This window comes from Pleurodeles waltl, chromosome 11 (genome assembly GCF_031143425.1).
Source record: "Pleurodeles waltl isolate 20211129_DDA chromosome 11, aPleWal1.hap1.20221129, whole genome shotgun sequence".
NCBI classification, from domain to species: Eukaryota; Metazoa; Chordata; class Amphibia; order Caudata; family Salamandridae; genus Pleurodeles; species Pleurodeles waltl.
The window spans coordinates 176,676,095-176,700,340 of record NC_090450.1 but is presented as its reverse complement, the minus strand read 5'-3'; the positions used below and the strand labels follow the sequence as shown (position 1 = coordinate 176,700,340).

The 24,246-nt window shown below is 42.5% G+C and overlaps 1 protein-coding gene across 2 annotated transcripts in view; it reads left to right on the top strand.

The window, feature by feature from the left end:
• HPS3 (HPS3 biogenesis of lysosomal organelles complex 2 subunit 1) overlaps positions 1 to 15,245 on the top strand; it is a 219,599-nt gene extending 204,354 nt beyond the window's left edge. For both annotated transcript variants that reach the window (XM_069213380.1, XM_069213381.1), the window contains exons 16-17: positions 8,859 to 8,949; positions 14,098 to 15,245. In XM_069213380.1, coding sequence (XP_069069481.1) covers positions 8,859 to 8,949; positions 14,098 to 14,225 — 219 coding nt within the window. In that variant the 3' untranslated portion in view covers positions 14,226 to 15,245. The remainder of the gene's footprint in view (positions 1 to 8,858; positions 8,950 to 14,097) is intronic.
• Positions 15,246 to 24,246: the final 9,001 nt, after the last annotated feature.

Genomic DNA, 24,246 nt, shown 5'->3' with positions numbered 1-24,246 from the left:
CAGGGTGGATGTTGGGCACAAGGAAAGGGAGTCAGAGAGAAACACTGGACTAGAACTCATTCTCTGAGTGGTTTCATCACAGGATAGAAACAGCTCAGAATACCATCATTGTTTGAGGAATGAAAGAACACTCAACTGGCTATAGTGGGATTTAAGGCCCACATGTACATATTAGGTTATTGGTCAAAGTGAGTTACTTAGACATAGAAGCAATGCAGGCTTACTAGTTTCACCTGTGGATGTTGCTTTGTTGAACGCCATTGAAGGGCAGGTTTCTGGATGAAGCACTCAGGAGTCCATAACAACTCAGATAAGTCAGAATGTGAGGAGGTACACAAGCGATTGACACCAAAGGTATTGAGAACAACATAGCGTAAAATAGAGAAGGGTGGACTTGAGGGGAACGTAATGTGAAAGAACCGAGAGGCAAGAAACCAACAAAAGTGGGAGACGTAAAAGTGTGCAGATTGGTATAAAGCAAAAAGCTGCAACAACTGACATGTTGTCAAGCAAAGGCTTTATGTCAGAATGCCCTTAAATAGTGGTTCTGCCATCTACCCCTTGGAATGTTAGCACTATCCAGGAAGTGAGTATATCAGTCTGTTAGTGGTCTAATGTTCCCAGTGTCTTTATTTTCCATTGACCCGTTATCCAGTCACCAGCCCCCCCTGTTGACTCTATGTTTGATCACTTGTCTGTACTAAGTCTGATTCCTGACAAAATACAACATGTAATGGGGCCACAGGAAGGTTTCAGTAATCTTTTTCTTAAGCTTACACAAGCACGATCCTATTCAAAGCAGGATCCTGATACATCTTAATATTTACATGTCACAGATGGTATTTGTGGTGCTTGTGAAGTTGCATTGTAAAGTACAACATCTTGTTTACTTGTTTAGAAGAACACTGTACTTATTTGTACCTTATTATAATGAACAAATAAGGCTGCCTAAGTGCATTTCCTCATTGTGTTGCTGTCATGGGCCTCGAGAAAGAATCCCGTCCTATTCTAACGGTTATTAATTGTTACAAAGAATACTGGGCAAACATAAGTATTAGAGAATAGTCAATGGCTTCCTGGTTTGTTATTCTGGTTTGGTATCAGCCCATTTGAAGGATATGAACATTTTTCCAAAGCTGAAATTGTTGATGGTGGTAAAGTTTTTTTAAGGTCTCACCTAAAGATAGCATTAGCTGTCGGGTGAGTGCTGTTGTCACCAGACACTACACACCAAATTCAGCTCAGAAAATACACATAAAGAAAGTGGCTTTTGCACAGCCCCATTCATTCATTGGGTAATGTCTTTCAGCTGGCTTTAGGCTTTGGCTTTGGGAGTTGCCCATCTGCATTTGTATTAGCCCACAGCATTTCACGGTGTGTGCGTGCACACACACACCAACACACTCACAAACCGCCCCAACACCCTCCCACCCCACCTGTCCATAACCTGCTCTCGGTTGTGAGGGATGCTTGCATGGCAGTCACCTAAGTGTGGTGCTTTTGATATTCGTTGGCTGGTATGGTGGAGAGAGGTTTCCATTGTTGCTGCCTGTGCAGTGCATTTTGTGGGCATGTGTAATAGCAGTTTTCATTGTGCTGCACCTGTGAAGGACACTTGAATTGTTCCTTCCAGAGTGCCTAAAAGCTTGCACTACTACTACTACTACTACTACTACTACTACTACTACTACATGTACAGTACAAAACATGTTCAATGGGACCTCACACTGCAGAGTCCCATGTGAGCCTTGTTCTATGTCTTATTGAAGCTTCACGAGGCTTTCACTATAAAAAAGGAAAACCTGCAATTTCCAATGCCTTTAATTTATGGTGTGTTACAACAGATGATCTGGATTCAAGGTCAGCCGAAGCTCTTGTATGCTGCACTCTGCGTTATGTTTATAAACCTCACCTGCACACAATTACCATGTAGTCTTCGGAGGGGCAATAGTTTCCTATGTGTGCAGTAACTGCTCTTCTGCATCGTAGGATCTTCATTGATAGTCATAAACTTAGAATAGTTCCGTGCTGCCTGCATGGACCATGGAAAACCTTCAATATGTCTTTAGATTTCATAAAATGTTTTAATCGTGTTCATCATCACTTGAATAATTTTTTTGAATCAGTGGTGCATTTTTCCTTGAAATTCTGAAGTAGCATAGAAAGAATTGTAGTGAGAAAACAGGCCTTTTTACAATCTGCAACACTTTGTCGTAGAAAAAAGGCTGACCTTGACATAGGCAGCATGAGAGGAAAAAACAACCTGCTAGGCTAGCACCGAAAGCCTGAAAAGAGCCTGTACCCTTAAGGACCCTTGAGAGACCCCTTCCCATAATGCACTGGAGTGGCAGTGTCACTGAGAGAGTCCGTTAGTTTTTACAGCTCCTTCAGGCAGGATCTCTGTACACCTCAGGTGATTTTGTTTTCACCAAATATCTGTGAGAAGATTTTCTTTCTCTGTACTTTTTAAAGAGTTCGACTTGACATTTATGCACATGTTCTGTCAAGTAACACTTATTTGCTTTTTTTCCTCTTTGTGGAATAGTATATTTTGTCAAAATGCCAGCTCTCTTCACAAAGTGCCCTCCATGTGGCAGGAAAAAAAATAATCTTCAGATGCCCTAAAGTATGTGTAGTATGTTTATCACCTGACCACACCAAACCACTAAGGACTATGACATTCGTATAAAAATAAAGTGTCAAAAAGAACTATCAAAGATAGAGAAGGCATAAGACTATGTGGCTGCATGGAAGACCTGAAACAAGAACAGGAGAGAAAGAAAAAGAGGAGAATAGAAAGATCTTCCTTACATATCTCCCTCTTAAGAAGAAAAAAGCAGGTACAGACTCCCACCACAGGAGATCTGCCTCCAAGTGCTCTCCAAACCAGCACCGCCACCATTCTCATCGACGGCATGCCTGTCCATCAAATCCTTCGCCGTCAAAAGGTATGGCTCCATCCTGCTCACCTTCCAGATAAGGTTCAATGCCGATGGGACACCATCCTCATCACCCTTTGATGTCAAAATCCACAGTGAGACCCCCCGTGGTGCTGGGAACCTCCACACCGGCAAAAGCACACTCGTGATCGACGTCAAGATCTCATAGGTTGTGGTGATAACACTGATATCAGTGTTGATTTCTCACCATTTGACTTCACAATCACAACACTCAATGTCTATGCCTGATACCCACTCGATGTTGAAGAGACACACATCACCGCCATGTGGTAGATCTTAGCCTAAACGACCTTGTATGACCTCAATGACCCCTCAGTTGATGTTGAGAACCTTTTATAAAGACATAACTTCATCCTCATCTCCCTGGTCAGGCCCTTCACAATGTCCAGACCCTTCTTCACCTGCACAAGAGTTAAATCTGCCTCCAATACGTCATGTAATACTACCTGAAGATCCTCCACAAGTTCATCTTTCATCATTAAATCTCTCATCGGTAAAGTAATGCACCAGAGGCACTTCTGTGTCTCCAATTAGAAAATGGAAGGCTCCATCACCAGTCAAAACAACACCTACAAGACGGGTTTTCCCCAGAATGACGTCTCCATCTTCAAGGTCCAGATCACCCGACTCTACTACCTCTTCCTGCACTCCGACTTCTCCGGCACAGTCTCCAAGTAGAGTTTCACCAGTGGATGACATCTAAACTTTATTGGATGCTCCAATAAGAGGAGTCTCTAAATCAAATATTCAGTTGGACAACCCTCGAACTTCAATGTTGGTCATATTGAAGACCCCGCAAACCCTGTCTTCCACTAGGCCTCTTCTCCCAATGCTTCCAGGTCTCATGGAAATAGCCCAAGAGAAATTCTTAAATCCAGCTACAGTTAAAGCAGCAACTCCAAGGCTACTTAAAAAATATAGACTTCCACAACAGGATCCGGATTTCTTTAAGTTTGTGACCGGATTTAGTAATTGTGATGGCTTTAAGAAAAAGACATGTGTCTTCTCCAGAAACAACAGCTCCGCAAGAGAATGGATGCCATTGGAAAGAAAATGTGTGGCATAGCTACCACCCACCTATCCAACGCTAACCCTGCAGCTCTCCTAGGGAGGTATCATCGGTAAATTTGGAGGTTATGAATTCTTTCTTGGGTGATCTACCCTCCCACGGTCAGCAAGACTATCTTGAGATGGTGAAAGAAGGCTCTCTAATATCTAACAGGCCCATCAGCGCAGCAGTTGATTTGGTAGAGCTTATCTGCCACGACATTCACACATGGGATTTCTCTTTGACGCACGTCTTGGTTAAGATTCATATTTAAAACCTGATGCGCAATTAAAAATTGCCATCCTACCATTCTCTGGATCCTCCTTATTTGATCAGCATATACAGGAGGAAATGCTGCGCATGAAAAATGAAGCGGAAACGCCCAAGGCTGTCTGGTTGGAAGAACAAAAGACATTTTTTAAGCAATTTAAGTCCAGGGACAAACTTACTTACTATCATAGGGTTCAAACCCCTAGATGGCCATACCACTACCAACCAGAAAGACAACTGCAAATTTCCTACCAAAGCAGGTATCAGAGGAAACGTTCTCCTCCACACAAGCCTTTTCAGGCCAAAGGCAAGAGTTCTCAGTCTAAATAATGTCCACCCTTTCCACTGTTACCCACTCTTGTGGGGAGAGCGATGCAGCTTTTTCTGGAAGAGTGGAGAAAAATACATTTCGTCCTGTACTCAATCTCAGATTGCTCAACAAATTTATGAAGAAAGAAAAATTCAGGATGTTGTCTCTCCATCAAATATTCCCTCATATAAAGAAAAACGATTGGCTCTGTGCAGTGTATCTACAAGACGCCTACTTACACATCCAAATAATCCTAGTCATACACAATTCCTGCGGTTTGTAGTAGCTAATCATCAATATCAATATACAGTACTCCCTTTCGGCCTAAAGTCAGCTCCTCAAACCTTTTCAGAATGCATGGCAGTAGTAGCTGCACAACTAAGCAGGAAAGGTGACTTGGTATATTCATACCTGGACAACTGGCTAATAAGGGCAGACTCTCTACACAAAGCCAAACAAGCCTATGCCATGACAACTACTCCTCCAACGTCACTAGGTTTTCGGGTCAGTTCAGAAAAATCAACAACTCCAGTACAGCATCTGAATTTTCTGGGAGCAACCTTCGACACCCAACAAGAAAAAGTGTTTCCTTCTGACGAAAGAGTGTTATTTATACAAAGGAAGTGTACACATGTTCTACTTCAGTCCAGTCCAACGGTAAGGCAAGTAGTGCCCTTGCTGGGGTCATTGGCATCATGCATTTTCATAGTCTCAAACACACAGCTATATATGAGACCACTTCAAATGGGCTTGGAAGATCAGTGGTCTCAAAAGTCAGGTCTTTAGGAAGATCTAATTCTTCTGGTGAGCAAAGCTTGTCGGTCACTCAGTTGGTGGACCAACTCCTACAATCTCCTACTGGAAGGCCCATTCCAGGAACCTATACTGACTTAAACATTTGTCACAGACGCCTCATTGTCAGGCTGGGGCGCTCATATAAAACACCTGACTATGCAAGGGTTATGGTCGTGAAAAGAAAGAGTATTACATCAATTTTTTGGAACTGAAAGCTGTTCATTTAGCTCTCAAAGCCTTCTTTCCAGCTTTCAAATCAAAAGACCTACTGATTCAAACAGACAACACCACTTCAATGTTTTACATAAACAAACAAGGCAGAACAAAATGAAAGCAATGTTCTCTTCAAGCGCAAACGATGTGGTACTGGGCCCTGGCAAGAGGGCTTTCCATCAGGCGTTCCACATACCAGGAGTACAAAGTTTAGAAGCAGATTTTCTCAGCAGTCATCACGAAGACAACCACTAATGGGTTCTCAACGACAGGGCGGTACAAGGTATCTTCAAAGACTGGGGCACGCCAACATCAGACTTGTTCGCCCCTGCCCCAGTGCCTAATTTGTAAATAAAAATGTGCCGGTGCCCAAAGCCCTCCACATAAACACGCGGCTGCTGAACTACTGAGGCGGCGTACTCCTGAAGCCATTGCAGGCCTCTTAAACCCATATAAAGCCACTCCCTGCCCCTTCAGCTCACTCTTGCAGCTCTCTACTTTCTCCCTTTATGACGCTTTGTCGTTTTTCTCTTCCTCTGTCTTTCCCATATGTGTCTTTTGCTTGCAGCAAATGCTTGAGGCAGAAGAATAAGCCCCACCTCTCAAAAATAGGTGCCGGTGCTCAGCAGTGGAAACAACAAGCACAAATTAAGCACTGCCCTCCCCAAAAGAAAGAATGCCAAGACTTTGCATCCAGGGCTATGGAACCAAAATCTCTGGGCAATGCCCTTTTGATGAACTGCTCAACTCCATTTGTGTACACCTTTCCACCAATTCCACTGATTTTGAAATTAATCCTGAAATGATTCACATCTCTTATCACAATGATTCTGATAGCTCCAGATTGGCCAAGACAGTGGTGGTACACAGACTGCCTTCAGCTATCAATAGCCCATCACAACCGTCTAACGCTCAAACCATACCTCCTTTCCAAACGCCAGGGCAAGATTCTACATCCAACGATCCAATCATTGAATTTGGCAGCATGGCTCCTGAGATCACCCAGTATGAACACCTGAATCTCCCTGCAGAATGCATGAACATTTCGAAAGAAGCCAAACGTCCATCCACAAGAACATGCTATCCATTTAAATGGAAACGCTCATGCCTATGGTGTCGGAATAGAAACTACAGTCCCATTACTGTACAGGCAAATATAATTCTACCATTTCTGTTACATCTAGCCAAATCAGGACTTTGATTCTTTTCAGTTAAGGTTCATCTATCAGCCATTACTGTCTATACAAACAGTCCAACACAACAATCTTTCTTCAAGATTCCAGTAGTCCCAAGATTTCCTGTAAGAACTCAAGAAGGCTTTTCCACCAATAAAAAGACCTGCACATCCTTAGGAACTGAACTTGGTGTTATCAAAGCTTATGGGTCCCCCTTTTGAGCCTACCCATAAGCCATCTCTACGACAATTGTCATGGAAAACTGCTTTTCTAGTTGCAATCACCTCAGCTCGAAGAGTTAGTGAGTTGCTGGGTCTCTCTTCAGTAGAACCTTTCATGGTATTTCACCATCACAGGATAGTACTTTGTACACATCCTTCTTTTTTACCCAAAGTAGTTACTAAGTTCCATATCAATTAATCTTTCACGCTACCTAATTTTTTCCAAATCCCTCCTGTCCAGCAGAGAGAGCACTACATTCCTTAGATCTGAAAAGTGTCCTACAGTTTAAATTAGACAAAACAAAATCCGTTAGGAACTCTACTCACCTATCCATAAATTGTGGTCATATCAGAAAAGGTCTAGCAACCTCTAAACAATCCATAGCAAGATGGATTGTATCTTGCTTCTCCTTCTGTTATCATATAGCATATAAAACTTTACTAAATGAGCCTACAGCCCACTGAACTAGAGGAAAACCTGCCACCATGGCTTGGATAAGACACACCCCTATAAAGGACATTGTAAGGCAGCTACTTGGAGCTCTCTACATACATTCACATAACACTACTGCCCAGACACTGATACTCCAGCTAATTCTTGAGTTGGACAAGAAACATTAAGAAACCTTTTCAAATAGTCTATCTTGTCCTCCTACATACAAGTTGCAGTTTTTCACCTATCAGATCCCAAATCAGGTGCTTGCGGTCTCATAGTATATGATTTCTGATAGTCTCTTCAAGAGGATATTTGTTAGCTTGCTATTCTATTTTAGGTTTATGACTATCAATGAAGACTCTGCGATGCAGAAGGAAAAGTAACATACCTGTAGCCATAGTTCTGCATCATAGGAATGTTCATTGAAGTCATAAACACCCTCCCTTCACCCCAGCTGTCGGATCAATCAATATCCTATACTTCCCGTAAAAAAGAACTGACTCTCTCAGGCAAACTGCCACTGCAGTGCATTCTGAGAAGGGGTCTCTCAAGGGTCCTTAGAGGTACAGCCTCTGTTTCAAGCTTTCAGTGCTAGCCTATAAGGCTGTTTTTTTCCGATCATGCTGCCTATGTCAGGGTCAGCCTTTTTTGTATGACAGTGTTGCAGATCTTAAAAAGGCCTTTTTTCTCACTACTATTCTTTCTACTCTACTTGAGCATTTCGAGGAAAAATACATCACTGATAGTCTACACTGCAACAAAGAAGAAAATGATTCAAGTGATAACCATGAATAAAACATTTTAAGATATATGAAGAAGGTGTTCTGGGGTCTGCGCAGGAAGCATAGAATTATTTTAAGTTTAAGACATCAATAAAGATTCCTACGATGCAGAACTATGGCTACACGTATGTAACTTTTCCTTACCACGCATTTGAGAATTATGAGTTTAATCGTTATCTAAAGTACTGAGTATATAAAAAAATGTATCCCCAGAAAAATGTTGGCAGGTCAAACCTACTGACATCAATTTGGTAAAATAAAATGACGTAAATACCAGGACATTCGAATTTTGGTGTGGTAAGCATCAAATTCCACATATTATTCCCCATTCAAGGAAAAAAACCTGGAAGAGCTGCTATTTATCACACCTAATAAATGACTTACCTAACTGTATTGATATTTATCAGGTACAATCAATTTCAGCATGTTAAACCTGCTAGTATCTATTGGATAATATGACGTGCAGATTTTTACTACCAGTACCCACACAAGCTTGCCTGCCATATTTCTGTTCTTCGTATATTAATAGAAAGATTTAAAATATAAAAAAAGAAAACTGATAAACTGTAGCTCTTATTAAATTGTTTATACTTGAGAATAAGAAATGCTTTGATTTCAACCTTTATTTGATCTTTTTTAATGGACTAGGCTCTTTGGTGGAATAAGTTGCTCCCCGAGCTTTGCAAACGAATCCGATTAGACGGATGTCAAGACCAGGTTCTCATCTCTTGTTTGAAAGGTAAAAAAGTAAACCGGAACGTATATTGTCCTGATGACAATCGGTATCCACATTGTACATATTTGTCAGATAAAGACTTTATTGATTGAATGTATTGCATTGTATTTTGTATCTTTCATTTATTTTGTAATGCATGAACACCTCATGTGAATCTGTTTGTTTGCTTTGTTTCCCTCTCTGGGTTCTATTCATATTTGTTCAAAAAACATATTTGAATTTCCATTATCCATACAACTTAGAAGTCTGAGCATATGCAGCATTGATTACCTTTACTCCAGCTTTATGGGCTTAGTAGGACAGAGGACCAGAGAGGGTTTCTAACCGGCATAAAAAGTAAGAGTTGAATGTCACAAACAGCACCCCCTGTGCTATAGACCTACCTACCTTTGGGTCGTTGGGCTTCAGTTCTCAGTCCATACTCTCTATGTTTCTGTCAGTCTTGTAAACTCTGGGTGCTTAATTTATGTGCAGCACTGTTCTCTATATTTATGCTCCTTTCTTCTGCTCCCTTTGTTTCAGGTCCTGCAGTTTAGTTGTTCATGCTCTTGAACCTCCTCATATTTCTCAGTTCACACGCTTCAGGGGACATTTACTCTACAGTCATCCATTTTCCAAGGCTGATCTGGATAGGCTGTTCATGAATCTGCCATTGTGCATATTCTGAGGCTGAACTGGATAGGCTACTTATGGATCTACAGTCATCTGTTTTCTAAGACTGACAGGTTGTTTTTTAAATGCTTGGGCCAGCAGTATTTGTTTCCAAAGTAAGGTGAATGAAATTCTCAGATACGCCTTTTAGAGCTAAGGATGCTGGAACTTCCTGTGAATTGTCTTTTGACTAGAAGTGGGCGATAAGCTCCATTCCGCTGGCCGAGTTGGTGTAATTTTGGCCACTCCGCGTTTCGCTTGTAATGCAGAGTTCCAAGAAATCTCCAGCAACCGCTGCATAGCGAAGTTTTTTTTCACTCGCCAACGGTAAGTTGGTGATTGCAAGTGAGAATTGGAGCCCTCTAGCATAATTTTCAGGCTCACTGCAAACGGACACAACTGTTTGCAGTTAAGAATCTGATGCTTGCATAAAAAATCTACTTGAGCAGCAGCAAAGTCAACTCGAGCAGTAGCGCCCTCTGGCATGCCATGTTGTGCAGTTTGTGCTGATTTTTTAGTGCGGAATGAGCTCCTTGCAGTAGAAATTAGGAGTGGGTGATCCATTCCCGCTACACTGGGAAAGATTGCAGAATTTTTGCCACTCCGCGTTACGCTTGTAACATGGAGTTCAGGCCTAATTCCGCCAATTGCTACATGGTGGGGGCAGTTTTCCTCATGTGCGGTTTACACATCAAGTTGGAGAGAGCGAGGATTGGCATCCCCTAGTGCAATTTTCTTGCACTAGGAAAGCACCCGGGGAGACTTTCTCAGCAAAATCAACTCGAGCGACAGAGCCCTCTGGCGCACTGAATGGTGCTGTTTGTGCAGATTTTTCAGTGTGGCTCCTGGTGCTAAAAATCATTGTGACATGACAATTTATTTCCATTCACAAAACTCTCTCTAATCTGGCAGAATTTCCATGTAATTCAATGGAATTCCACTGAATGAAACTTCGTGAGTTCCAACTACTCCTTCTAAAAATCAGCGCTAGCAGTGCTCTGTGCCAATTTTACCCAGTCGGGGAACTTTGCGGAAGCTCGCAGAGTTTTCATCTAACACTGCGGAAGTCCGCAGAGTGAAACTCCTTGAGTTACCTCCACCCCTACTTTTTACCTAACACCTGCATTAGAGTATCTAAAGTGTAAGCACGGCCAAAGACAACTAAATCCTTCCTATAGATTCCCCTTGGGCCTAAAAGAGTGGATTCCTTGCTTTCAAACAAATTTGGAGTTGTGTGTTGGGATGAAGGCCATCGGGTCTTCAACTAGGAGCCTGAGGACAAAGCTACTCTGGGAGACTTAGTGGTCAGCAAAGAGCCCAAAGCTGCTTTTTCTTTGAAACAGCTGAACAGGCTCCCCGATTAGGTACACAAATTTGAAACCATATATTGAGCCTTCATATGCTTAATACCTCCTGTAGGCGTCGATGTCTCGTCAGTAGGAATGGAAAGGAATGGCGCACTTTGTTACTGTATTCCAGAATATAGATTCTATACATGTAAAGGGTTATGGTATTTTCCTCAGAAAAACGCTTTGGTTTCCCATTTTTCTGGGGGTTGTTTTCGACATGCTTCAGAATGAACATTCATCATATTTTTCTGACCTATTCAGTGTGTGTATTGCTATGTCACGGGACCTTCTACTATTGATTCCAATGACTGACTCCTGTAAGTGTGTAGGAATCAGTTTGTAGAGTTTAGAGTTGCTGCCAGTTGGTCGTACACTTATAACAGATTGGTGTCAGTCATGTGCAAGATCGTTATTTTTGGCTTTTGGCAGCTGTTTCTGTGATTGTACGGTTTTCATGTATACTGTTTCAGCGTCTTTACTTATAATGTGGAAGCCAATAAAAATGTGAAAGGGGAAATCTTGTTGTTCACCGTCCCTACTTATAATTTGCTGCACACACTCCCCAGTTATGGTCCTGCCGCGGGGAACATGTCCTAGTCAGTAGGCCTGGATGGAAACCAGTGGCAGCAATGAGTGCAACTTTGGCAGCTGCTGTGGAAACTCTCCGGTTCACCACATGCTGCTCTGGTGCTGGAGGGGCAGGGATTTCACATCCAGCTCAGAAAGTAATTTTCTGCAAATCTTTTTATATGTGATAAAAACGTTTTCGAACAGATGCCAAAATCACACTGCCGCAAATTGACTCACTAATAATGTGTGGAAAAAAGCAAAGGCAACCTGTGCAGAGACTGTGAAACGTATCCAGGCTGTCAGTGGCTTAATAAAATGAGAAATAGCAGTACAGTGTAGGAACTAAGGGCCAGATGAAGGAAGGCTTTTGCGCCTCGCAAACGGCGAAAAACGCCATTTGCGAGGCGCAAAAGCCCTTTCGCGATGCAGAAACACATTTTGCGAGTCGGTACCGACTCGCAAAATGTGTTTCAGACTCGCAAATAGGAAGGGGTGTTCCCTTCCTTTTTGCGAGTCGCACCGCGATGTACAGTTGATTTGTGACCACTTAAAGTGGGTGGTAACTCATTCGCAAACGGGAAGGGGTCCCCATGGGACCCCTTCCCCTTTGTGAATGCTCACAAAAACATTTTTTCAGAGCAGGTGCCTACTCTGAAAAAAACCGAAACTAAAAGGTTTCGGTATTTTTTCTATTTGCAGCTCGTTTTCCTTTAAGGAAAACGGGCTGCAAAAAGAAAAAAAAAACTGCTTTATTGAAAAGCAGTCACGGACATGGTGGTCTGCTGTCTCCAGCAGGCCACCATCCCCGTGAGTGCCTAGACTCGTTATGGGGTCGCAAACTGCGACCCACCTCATAAATATTTATGAGGTGGGTCTTTGCGACCCCATAGCGAGCCGCAGAAGGTGTCTGAGACACTTTCTGCATAACATTTTGCGAGATGCAAATTGCGAGTCGCTGAGACTCGCAATTTGCACCTCGCAAAATGTTTTCTACCTACATCTGGCCCTAAATCTGAGGAGCTTCTTCAAAGTTGGCTCAGTGAAATGTTTCTGCTGGGGACCAGAGAACCTTCCATGAGAGTCAGCTAATGTTGCAGGCAAAGAGTGACAGGAGGTCAATCAAAAGAAGCACCAGCCCGGGGGGGGGGGGGGGGACATTGAGGAAGAATCTATTATGGCAACAGGCAGATGCAAAGGAATGTTGTTCTTGGTTGGATGTAAATGTAATCTGCTCACACGTGAGAAACGTGTAGAACAACAAAGAAGAGCATTGCAAAGAGTTGAACAAACATGGATCAAAAGTAGAGTGAAGTCCTAAGCCTTAATATATCTGCATGTTCTGTGATCCTATAGTAGCATAACTAGTAAAGAATTAACGATGGTAAGAATGTAAAATATGTTGGATTCTTGGGATGGTGACTGAGATGAGGAAACAGATGGGGTGAAATAGGAGGAAGAAACTTGCCCGTCGTCAACAATTAGCCACTTCTCAGAAATGTATTGAATTACTGATGCTGGATAATAATGGGTGTGAACAGAAGATTAGTGAAGACAACCTGATAATGCAAATATGTACTTTTATTAAATAATCAATTTAAGATACTTCGGTGTTAATTCATGCTCATTCTTTATTAGGACCAGTGCACTGGCAAAGATCAAACGCAAATACACAATATTAATTTACTTTCTTTCACAACAGTTGTACAAGTGAAGTGGTACATGTAGAGATGCTATAAGCAAAATATGTGTGAAAAAGTATTCTTCCATACAGCTACGAAGTTGTCTCCTAGTCACAGCACCAATGTGAATGGGAGAGAACACAGTTTGCAAATTTTAACCTCCTACCATCCCAATAATGAACTGCAATGAATACTTAGGCCTTAATTGCAGTTGCGTCAGCAAACCCTGATTCATGCAAAATCACCTGACAGCACATGGATCAGAATTCTGAGTACGACACTAATTACCACAGCCCCTGCAGTTTCCCCCTTGTGAATGTCAGCGGGTCTGATCTGCTGAAGTTTACATGTAGGATTTCCCGCTAAATGAGGAATTTCATGCCTAACGCAACAACTCTGCATGGAAATCTTTATTTTTCTTGGTAAACTCAGAAGGTACTTACCGCACGGGGTACATACCGCACACCCGCAGGTTTGGAGTTTACTGACTGCAGTCAGTACCTTACTTTTTCCAGCCCCGTTGAATCGGGGTCTAAATTGCATATACAGACGTTTTCTTCTGACCTGATTTCTTATGGCCAAGGAATCCCTTACTCCTGAATTTACACAATCAGGTCTAACTTCACGTACATGATCCTCCGAGATCTAAGGAGTGCAGTCCGCTGCTCTCTTTTGTCTCATGCATGTTCCTAATGTGCTATGAATGAATACGTAGTTATTTTGTTGATTTAAAAATGTAATTCTAATGAGTTAAATTCCAAAAATGAATCCCACGAAACCCATGTTTTATTTTGCTTAAGCAATATAAGTAGCTAATAGAGTGATTTTGATGAATCTACTGTATTTTCCTCGATCCCATAGTCTTAACACTGTTTAATACTGTCTTTTCTGTTTACTTGCAGAAACCTTATCAGTTGTTGCCATGGAATTGGATCTCCGAGACTTTCTTAGTGTTTGTCCAGATGATGGGAATGTAGCATTTTTCCTTCCTTATGTAATGCACCAGAGTACAGAAAAATTGGGCACTTAGAGTTATCAGCAAGGACAAAAGTACATCAAAGCACAGCATCTGAACAAAAATAAGCCGAACGGAATAGTACGGCTGGCGCTCCGGTGCTGAATTCTGTTGTGAAATGCATGTCCGAATTTAGCACTGGCCGGGTCCAATCAGTGTGCTGTGTTTGCTTAGCATCTCAGGTCTGACCTGGCGTGTTCTTCTTGGTATACCAGTTTCATCGTCCAGCACAGCACACAGACTGATGGAGGGGTTTTCAGCAATTCTGCCTCACGAATATGCACGAAGCAGGGTTTATTCTGCAGAAGATTTCAACCAGCTGACAATCCGTGGTTGAAGACGACTTGCATGGGACTGCAGACATTCATGTCTGCTTCTCATTGTAAAGTTGCAGTAATACGTTTTTCTATTTAATGGGATTGCATTAGCAGAAAAGTGGCATATTGCACAAAGTGTATCCCTTTGGGAGGTGAGCAGCTCTAGGTTACTGTCTACACAATCCCTACCACCCCCTGACGCTCACAACTCTTTTTGCCAAATTGCATGCTGTCTATCATGGACATGTCATTATTGTGTTTCTCAGATAGCCTATTATTTTGTACAGAACAGGCTTTGCAAAAATGAACAAACTTGTATATACGAGGCCCTTACTTGATTTTTAACAGCATAAACATATTAGAAATGCAGCAAGAAAACGTGTCACTTGTTACTTACTCTGTTTAGCGGTCCATTCGCAGTGTGTAACACTGATGCAAGCACAAATGCACCTTTATAATGCAGATCTGCACAGTTGTATGGAATATGTTATCAAAGTATTATAACACCTCAGAAGTGGAATAATTAAATATAGAAAACAATTGTATTTCAATAATATGTAAAGCATCAGTGAAAATACTTTTTCCTAAATACGTGGTTGACTGAATCGTTTTAAACCTCGTACTTATTATCTTTTACATTTTGTTGTGTGAATGTGATACAAGAAAAACATCGACATAAACCTAAAATAAAAAATAAACAACAAACAAAGAGTTTCAATTCATACTGTTATATATATATATATTAACAGCAAGAACACAAAATAAGAACATTTGATTGAAAGGTTATGGAGGAAATGGGATGGGAAATATTTTGAGAACAAGGTTTGGCATGGATTAAGAATGGCAGTGAGGTTTATTTTCCAATGTTTTTTTCTTTTAACAGTCCAAATTCGGAAATTATTTCCACACGTTTCACTCTTATCCTGAGACCTATTTGCCCTACACCAAATGGATGCACATCCAATCTGTTTCCACATTAATCTGCCAAATCCGTCGTTTCCTTGCCAATGAAAGGCAGACACAATAGAAAAGTAAGAAAAAAAGATTAATTGTGGACGTGGACAAAGGATATGCTTGTCCTATATTCCTCCAAAATGTCAACCCAAACACTTTGCTTCTCTCTCAATGGCCTAGGTCTCCACCATTTTCACACACGTACTCTTCACTCTTGGCACAATCCGCAAAAACATTTCTATACCATTTCCTTGACTGCCTAAGAACATTGGTCAGTTTGCTTTTATTTTACACCCTGACGTCCTTCAATGTTATCGCAGCATCCTAGAATTTCTTAACAATCCTTAGTTTCACAATGCAACATAAATCTTTTTTTAACCAAAACGACCCCCTGGATACACCATATCCCCACTGTGAAATCTCCCCACGCACACTTCAATTTAGCTTTCTGGTACTTTTTAACTTAGCATTTACAACCTTAATTTTCTTTTCCTCTATCTACCTCATTCTGATTTATTCCTGCAAAGAGACTGCCCAGCCGTGAATAGAACCTGCCTGACCATTCTGGCCTTACCTTCTTGATCACAGGACCCGAGCAACAGCAGAGGGTGACTCATACTCAAGCTAGCTGTCCCCTTCACCAATATGCTGCACAAAAAGAGAGCCTGGGAGGGAATCACCTGTACACTCAAGGGAGAATGGCTGAACTGACACTTGTGACAGGACGGTATAGCAGATTCATCCCCTTCTATTTTATCTCCCCTTCACGTATTTGAGGGTCTTGGGGAGACACTCAGAACCACAGTTCCCCTACCAGCATTGTCAGTATCGTGCACATAATTTTTACTTGTCGGAGGAGCAAGCGATAATTAGTCACCGCTGATTCAAATCATCGAAGTTGGTGTCATTTGGAGGCCCAGGAAGGGGATGGAGGTCTCAGCCCACATAAATTGGTACTGTGCATGTAATTGGGAAGGGTGACCCTGGGAAACGGTGAGTTTCAAAATCTAGTATTTCTGTAGGTTGACTTTAAATCCGAAGAAATCCCAATACCACTGAAGCTTGTTTATCAGGGCAGGCAAGGAGGTGAGGGGGGTCTGTTAGATCCACAACCACATCATCAGAGTATAGGCTGATGGTATACAAATCATCCCCAAAATATACCCCTGTAATAAGGGGATAATTTATGACACATTTAGCTAGTGTTCCATATAAATTGCAAACAGGAGCAGCAAAAGTAGACACCCCTCCTGCATTCTTCTCGGAATGGAGTCAGAGAAGTCTCCGTTCGCCCACACTGTAGTTCTAGGGGAGCTGTAGCCACACCGGATCCAACTGGCAAAAAATAGCTCAGACCCAAAATGCTTATAAATGGCAGATATGGGCAGTGGACCCTGTCAAATGTCTTCAGCGTCGGTAGCTAGTAACATTACCTCCCTCTGGGACCAGCGTGCCTTATCAATAAGATAAAGTATCTGTTTGGTTACCCCACAGTTTCTATTCAGAATGAAGCACAACTGATCTGGGTCTACCACAAGGGCCCTGTAGGTGTTCAGTCTAGCTGCAAATATGCTAGTAGAGAGTTTAGCATGTATTAATCAGCAAGAAGGTGCGACATGAAGTACAAAGCTGTTTGTTCTACCCTGACTATGTAGGCCTATCACTTAGACTATGCTAATGACCCTCTGTCCACAAAAGAGTTGGAAAGCCTATTGAGAATGGGAGGTGGAGTGTGGCAACAAGTCTTCAGATAGGAATTTAAAGTGGCCTGTGCCAAGGGACTTAAGAGGATTCAGCCAAGCGATGGTGAAATTGCTTTGAAAAGTCAGATACGTTTCTCGAGGTTTTCGGCTTGGTTCAGGGTCAATTTGATTACCTGAGCTACCTTTAAATACACAGCTATACATTCTTCATTCAAATTTTGGGATGAATAAAGAGAGTAATAAAAGTCCCTGAAAGTTGTTTCGATATGTTTATCACCAGATGTCTCCACCCACTCTGAGTTCAGAATTCTGTGTACCCTTTTGCAATTTGTATGCAAGCATTGCGCCACATCTGTTGCCTTGGATATAGAATTGGTGTTTCAGGTGGAGAAGTGTAAATTAATCGCTGTCCAAATCCAGTCTCTTAAGTTGTGTCTATGCTGCAGCTAGTGTATGCCATATTTTTGCAGCCTCAAGCTCGTTTATGGATGGCTTCCAGTTCGGTCACCTGCCTCTTTAGCTCCTCTTGTTCCTCTCTTCTTACCTGGTTATCATTAACTGACACAGCTATCAGTTCCCCTCCAATAACTGTCTTCAGCGCTGCTCAAAGTGTCTATTGCCTCCTCCCCTGTGTGGTCTCTCATAAAATTAGAGATAGTTGTATAGGCCACTGTGAAATTATCTTTCTGTTGAACGGTGCTGTCCTTCAGTCTCCAAGATTCTGGAACTCTTCTCTCCCCACCACCCTAAGAACCACGAATAGTGGGTCATGATCAGAAACTGACATGGGCTCTAGGCTCTATTTTCCGAACTTGAGCTTGTAGCACAGTTGTACCTAAGAAATAGTTTATACGCACATATTTTTTCTGGGTGACTATGAAAAATGTATAGGTCCTATGATTGCGGTATATACATCTTAACAGATCATCCGGGCCACTTTGCTTAGCCAGGCCAAGCCTTAAGAAGAGAAGGCCCCGGTCTGACCGAAGAGCTGGCCTAATCTGTCTAGGTCACTACTTATTACAAGATGTAACTTGCCGCCTATCAAGATAGCAGAACTACTGGTCCCGTTCTTAAGCAATATGCTAACAATCTCCCTTTGATTTTGGCAATCTTACTGTTGGGCTTGGCCCTTCTGCAGGGTCATCCCCAAACCTTTTGCCGTCCTCCTCCTATATTTACTGAGTTTGTTTTTGTTGACCATGGCACTTTGGGCACTTTAACATTGCTAACTAGTGCTAAAGTGCTTGTGCTCTGATTCTTAAAACATTGTAATATTGGCTTATCCCCAATTGGCATACTTAATCTACTTGTAAGTCCCTAGTAAGGTGCACTATGTTTGCCCAGGGCCTGTAAATCAAATGCTACTAGTGGCCCTGCAGCACTGATTGTGGCACCCACTTAAGTAGCCCTGTAACCATGTCTTGGGCCTGCCATTATAGAACCTGTATTTGCAGGTTTCAACTATTATGTTGGCCTGGCAAAATCATCTTTTTGCCAGGCCCAAATCATCCTTTTCATCATCCTAAGGTAGGCCCTGGACAGTCCAGAGGGAAGGGTGCAATGTATTTAAAAAGCAGGACAGGTACCTTTTAAGGTTCATATGTCCTGGTAGTGATAAACTCTTACATTTGTTTTTCATTACAGCGAAGCCTATCTCTCCCATAGGATAACAATAGAGTGCCTTATTACAATTAATAAGCGTAATGTCTACCTGGTAAGAGAGAGTTCTTTCAGGTTTGGTGTCTGGAATCACAATTCAAAGTTCTACCTTGTAGTGCAGTCAGATTTTAAATTGCAGATCGGAAAATGCCACTTTTAGAAAGTTGGCATTTTCTTACGTTAGCCATTTGGTGCCTGCTTCCTGTCTCTGATCACATATCTGGGTTGGGTGACAGCTGGGCTTTGTGTGCTCCTCCAAGACAGCTACACACAATGAGAGCTTAGGTGTGACTTGATGGACCATCCTGGCAGCATGGGAGGAGGAGGAGGTGGACCCAGCCTCAATTATACCTGAATAGGCTGTGTCCGTTCCCCATGGAGTCTGAAGCAAGGACAGGAATGGAAAGCATCTGTGCACTTCAATCAATCAATCAGGGGATTTGTAAAGCGCACTACTCACCTGGGAGGGCATATCTTGTAAGTCTCCCCCACTTAAATGGCACTACAGTGTATAATAACTGGACATCAGGCACCACCACCTCAGTACACTGCTAGACCTATGGTTATTCTGCCTGCAAGGACTGCTGTTCTGCTGGACTGCAATCTGTTGGACTCCTGCTTTGTTGTGCTGACCTGCTGCCCTCTGCCTGTATGAGAAGGGCTGGACCTGCATCACTCCAAGGACTTGCTAGCTGGCTTCCTGATCTGAAGTCTCAGAGGTATGAAATACTTCCAACTACAGCTGCTTCTGCACCTGGACTCTGTCATCTGTGAGTCTACCCTGTCAAGTTGTGCAACCCCAGTCACTTCACCTGATGCAAGCTCCTCGCATCTCCCGTCAATTGCAGCCTTGACGACGATAACGAACTGCATCGCAGCCTCATAATTCATTGGAACCGACACATCGCCTCGGCTGCGCAAGGCATACTCGGCACCCGCCTTAAGATTACAAGCCCTGTTGCCAGGATCCTCAATGCTAAAGCAACTGGACCTCACACCACAGCCTTGCTGCATCTCAGAAACTGATGCATTGCCTTAGCTGTACAGTGCATTTTTGATGCAGATCTACACAATGTTTTGCAATCCAGAGTTAAGGTACTTCGTTCACGGTGCCTAACTAGGTCCCTGTAGCAGGCCCATTCTCCATTCTGGTCAGCCTGGACTTGTGCTTTGTGCTTGTCCCAGTCCGGCGCAATCAGATATCTCCAGTACCACGTCTTGCTGCTATTTTTACTTAATAAAATGTGAAATTCAATATCTCCAATTCTACTTATTGGCTTTTAGTTGTTTTGGCCTTGGTTTATTTATTACATTTTGATCTATTTTGGGGTTGTTTGGACCCCCAAAACACAACAAAAGTATTATGACATTCAAGAAGTTAATTTATCATGGAAAACATCATTGTTCATCTATCGGGCAATGCACGGATTGAGGATCGACTGTCAGGGAACTGTAGGAATATGGCCTCCATCAGGGACCTCACCCCACCTGTACATCCTTTAGAAGAGCAGGGGCAAACAACCATCTGTCTCACCAACAGTCACCCTGGTGATTCTGCTTCTTGAAGGCTTGCTGCCTCTAATAAGCAGTGTAGATCTTCATGTTAGTTCTACTATCGTGCTGTGGTACAGCCACGCCCCTACAATGGAGCCACAGTATCTGCAATGGTTGTGGCACCTGGTAGAGGTGTGGTCCAGACATCGTAGTCTGGATATAGTCACATCATCAGTAAGTTCTAATACGGCCTGGGCATCAGACAAAGATCTGACCTGGTGCAGAGTCCCTTACCAGCGACAGATAATTCAGAGTGGGTGACCCCAGCTGAATGAGACATGAGACATCTTTAATCCCAAAGAATGGATGATTACTATACTCTCAGCACCCTTGTAGAGTAATCAGGGAGAGCTCCTAGAACAAAGCAATTTTGTGGCCTTGGAAGGTGAGGGGATGTGCAGCATAGGCTTTTCTCAATATCTCTTCTTTGAGTTGCAAATCATGAACACAAGTTAGGATGTCTTGGGGAGGTGTATTGGTTCCCCCATGCAGCCCAGTCTGTGAATTCTTGGGAGTCCTCCTCCCTTGCCAGAATCTGCTGGAATAGAGGTTTTGCATAGCCTGCAATGTCCAATCCCTCCATGTTGGTTGACACACCCCTTATTCTGATATTGTTTCGGCTGGATTGGTTTTCTAAATCCTTGGCATAACCTTGTAGGTTAGTGTGCTGTTCTTGCAGGCTTATCACATCTTGTGATTGCTCATGTTTATCGCCGTTTGTTATCTAGTGGTTTTCCAGTGTGGACATCTGTCTCCCAGAGATGCAAGGTCATTTCACTTCACATAACTCATGTGAAAGGTTTAACATCTGCAAATACACTTTGAGGGAATCAAAAGAGGACTTCATGGTCCTCTGAGACTTGACTCTGTCGTGCTGCGGGGCCCTCCTAGGCAGAAGCAATGGTAGATATTGTGACCATGTCTTGCACGCTGTGTTTTTATTTGCTTTTATACGCTGCCATGTCTGCTATTTCCATGTATCACAATAAGATGTACATGTTCAATAGTCTGCTCTTTTCTGCGCTACTTACTGCAATGGTCCTTTGGTGTCATTCTCTGAGGGGCTGGCAGAGTCTGGGATGTTCTGATGGGTTGTTGTTTCACTGAGACTCTTGCGTCTCCCACCCAACCACAGCGAAGTTAAGTGCAGTTCTACGACCTGGATGCAGGTCTTTACTTCTCTTTATCTTCCCAGTGCAGCAGTAGAGTAGGGTTAAACCTGATGCATGGACCCCCACCTCCATTGTTGTAGTGGATATGAATGTACCCAGCACACTGTTCATGTGGGCTTGTATGGATAAGCTCAGGGAGGTAGTTCCTCAATCCAGATCTTGTCAGCAGGGAGGTTAGTGAGGGCCCTGTGCACCATGCTATTGTAATGCTTGGGCCCACCTAGGCTGCTACTAGTGTGAGAATTGTCAAGTCTCACCTCATACAACCTTCAATTGCTTAGTAGTGTGGCAACCAAGGTTCTTACCCCATAGGAGTCATTAGGGTTCTGATGCACCTTTTCTGCTGAGCTTTGTCAGGGTGGTCCTGCGGTAGGCTGCATGTGTCTTGGGTGCCTAAGCCCTGCCCTTCTTGCCTCAACACAGACCTCAACACATCCATCTTGAGGGTTTTCCAGCATGCTCACCGGCTTGCTGTGTGAGGCGCGCTTTAGGGAGTCAGAGGGCTGCAGAGAGGGTCCCATCCTTGAAGGATCACACTATCTTCCGTGTGCCTGAGGGTACTGATCATTCCAGTCCCAGAGTCTCATTCACTGCACCCGCTATTTTGGCACGGCCTAGATGGAGCTGCACTGCGCTTCAATTTAGGATCCCACTTGAGACACTGGTTCCTGGGACAATACCAGTCTCGTCCCAGGGTGCTTTCACTGGTCACTCTGGCAGTTGTGGAATCCACAGTGCTCCGCCTATACCTGCTGTACAAATAGGGCGGTTGGAGGAGCGCAGGGAAGATCTTAAGTGACCGTCATCTTGGCCACACCTTCCTCAAAGTATTATTTTAATGGGAAAGTTGGGTAAAGCTGTTTTGCATGCTCTTCTTTTAGTTGTATTTTATTACTCAAATTTTAAGGCAACTGACAGTAAAAGGAGAGTCAACCTGCAATAGCTTGCACTAAAAGTTGTGGGAACAATACTTGAATATCATAAATTGGCCAAAGTATTTCTATGAGCTTGAGAGTGACTTTCCCCTTGGAGAGTTGCCGTTGTTGAACAGCATGTTGCAGTCAATTGATAAGGATCTACTTCCAAGATGGTTGATATAAGATCTCATGAGCTTTCGGAGGGGTACGAATTGTGTTGTGAGGCATGTGACCTTGAGGGCGGCTGGTTTGTTGGTTAGTGATGTAGATGTCTAGAACAATGAAAGTGTGCGTGAACTCAACATGGACATTGAGAAGAACATTGGATTTATTCCTCAGACCCATGCTCCTGTAGAACTGTGTCTCATGCTGCTTGTATCAAATTCAAATTTACTTTTACATCAAGTAAAACATGCGATTATGCTAAAATTTATAACAAATAGAAGTGAGCTGAAGTGGGCCTATTAAAAAAAACAGAAACTAAAATGTTATTGTTCATCACTAGAATTCTCAAACTGTGATTATGTATTAAAAATATGATTCATAGAAATGACATATTTTTACAAATTTCATGTCTCAAACCCGATAAAATCAGTTGTACTGCTCCTACTATTTTCTTATGTCAAGCTTTCTAAACAATTGCTTCAGTCTTCTTTTTCAATCCATTCAAAAGGAGTTTACAAATAAAAGAACAGCTATAAGACTTAGCATATAGCCCCGGATAATTTACAAGTTACCACATTTTTAGACCGAGGCTAAATTCTCCTTTAAGAAAACCATTTAGTGTAGCTGAAAGTGTACATACAGGAAGTGCAGTTTTAAAAATAAAGTCAGATATTATTGGGGCCCAAAGAGGTATTAATGCAACTGAGTGCTCTTATTAACCCACATAGTGCATCCCCTAGTATTTCGGAACTAGTGGTTGTGTAGGATAATACATTGTGGGCCTGATTCTAACTTTGGAGGACGGTGTTAAACCGTCCCAAAAGTGGCGGATATACCACCTACCGTATTACGAGTTCCATAGGATATAATGGACTCGTAATACGGTAGGTGGTATATCCGCCACTTTTGGGACGGTTTAACACCGTCCTCCAAAGTTAGAATCAGGCCCTGTGTGTTGTGTTTCCTGCACCGGTGGTCTCATTTAAGGAGCTTTTATGTGCCTGATTGGGGACTCGATCCATACAGGAATACAGAAATTCAAAAGCACTATTTTCTTTATATGAGCTTATTATAGTACAATACCATATATCGGTATTTTTTCTTCATTGGTCACTGTTTTCAGCTTATTGTAGGAATATCGAACTAGGAATTGCATGTGTAAAATACTGCATTTGAAACAATCTTCAGGAAGTGTATTGTAGATGTTGTATGACAGGGATTCATACGAGTAGCCAAACACCAAAATCGACAAAAAAGTTGTCGATTTTGTCAATCTCGTGGCAGGCATGTCCCACACCCCCTCCCCCGGGTTGCCGAGGCTTCCCTTGAGTACTCCTTGGATTCGCTGAATTAAAAAATAGCTGGTTATTTAATCGAAACGTGAGCATATGCTTTTGGGTGCACATTTTCCTCTTTCATTTTGATGCAAATAAGTATGTTTTTATAGACAAGTTGTAACAAGTTACAAAGAAATTCAAAAGAGAAAAAAATGTGGACATTTTAAATTCATCAACCCTTAATTTTATAAGTCACTTATCTTGATATATGTACGTTCATATTTTTTAGTAGGCCCTTCTAAATGAGTCTGAGCA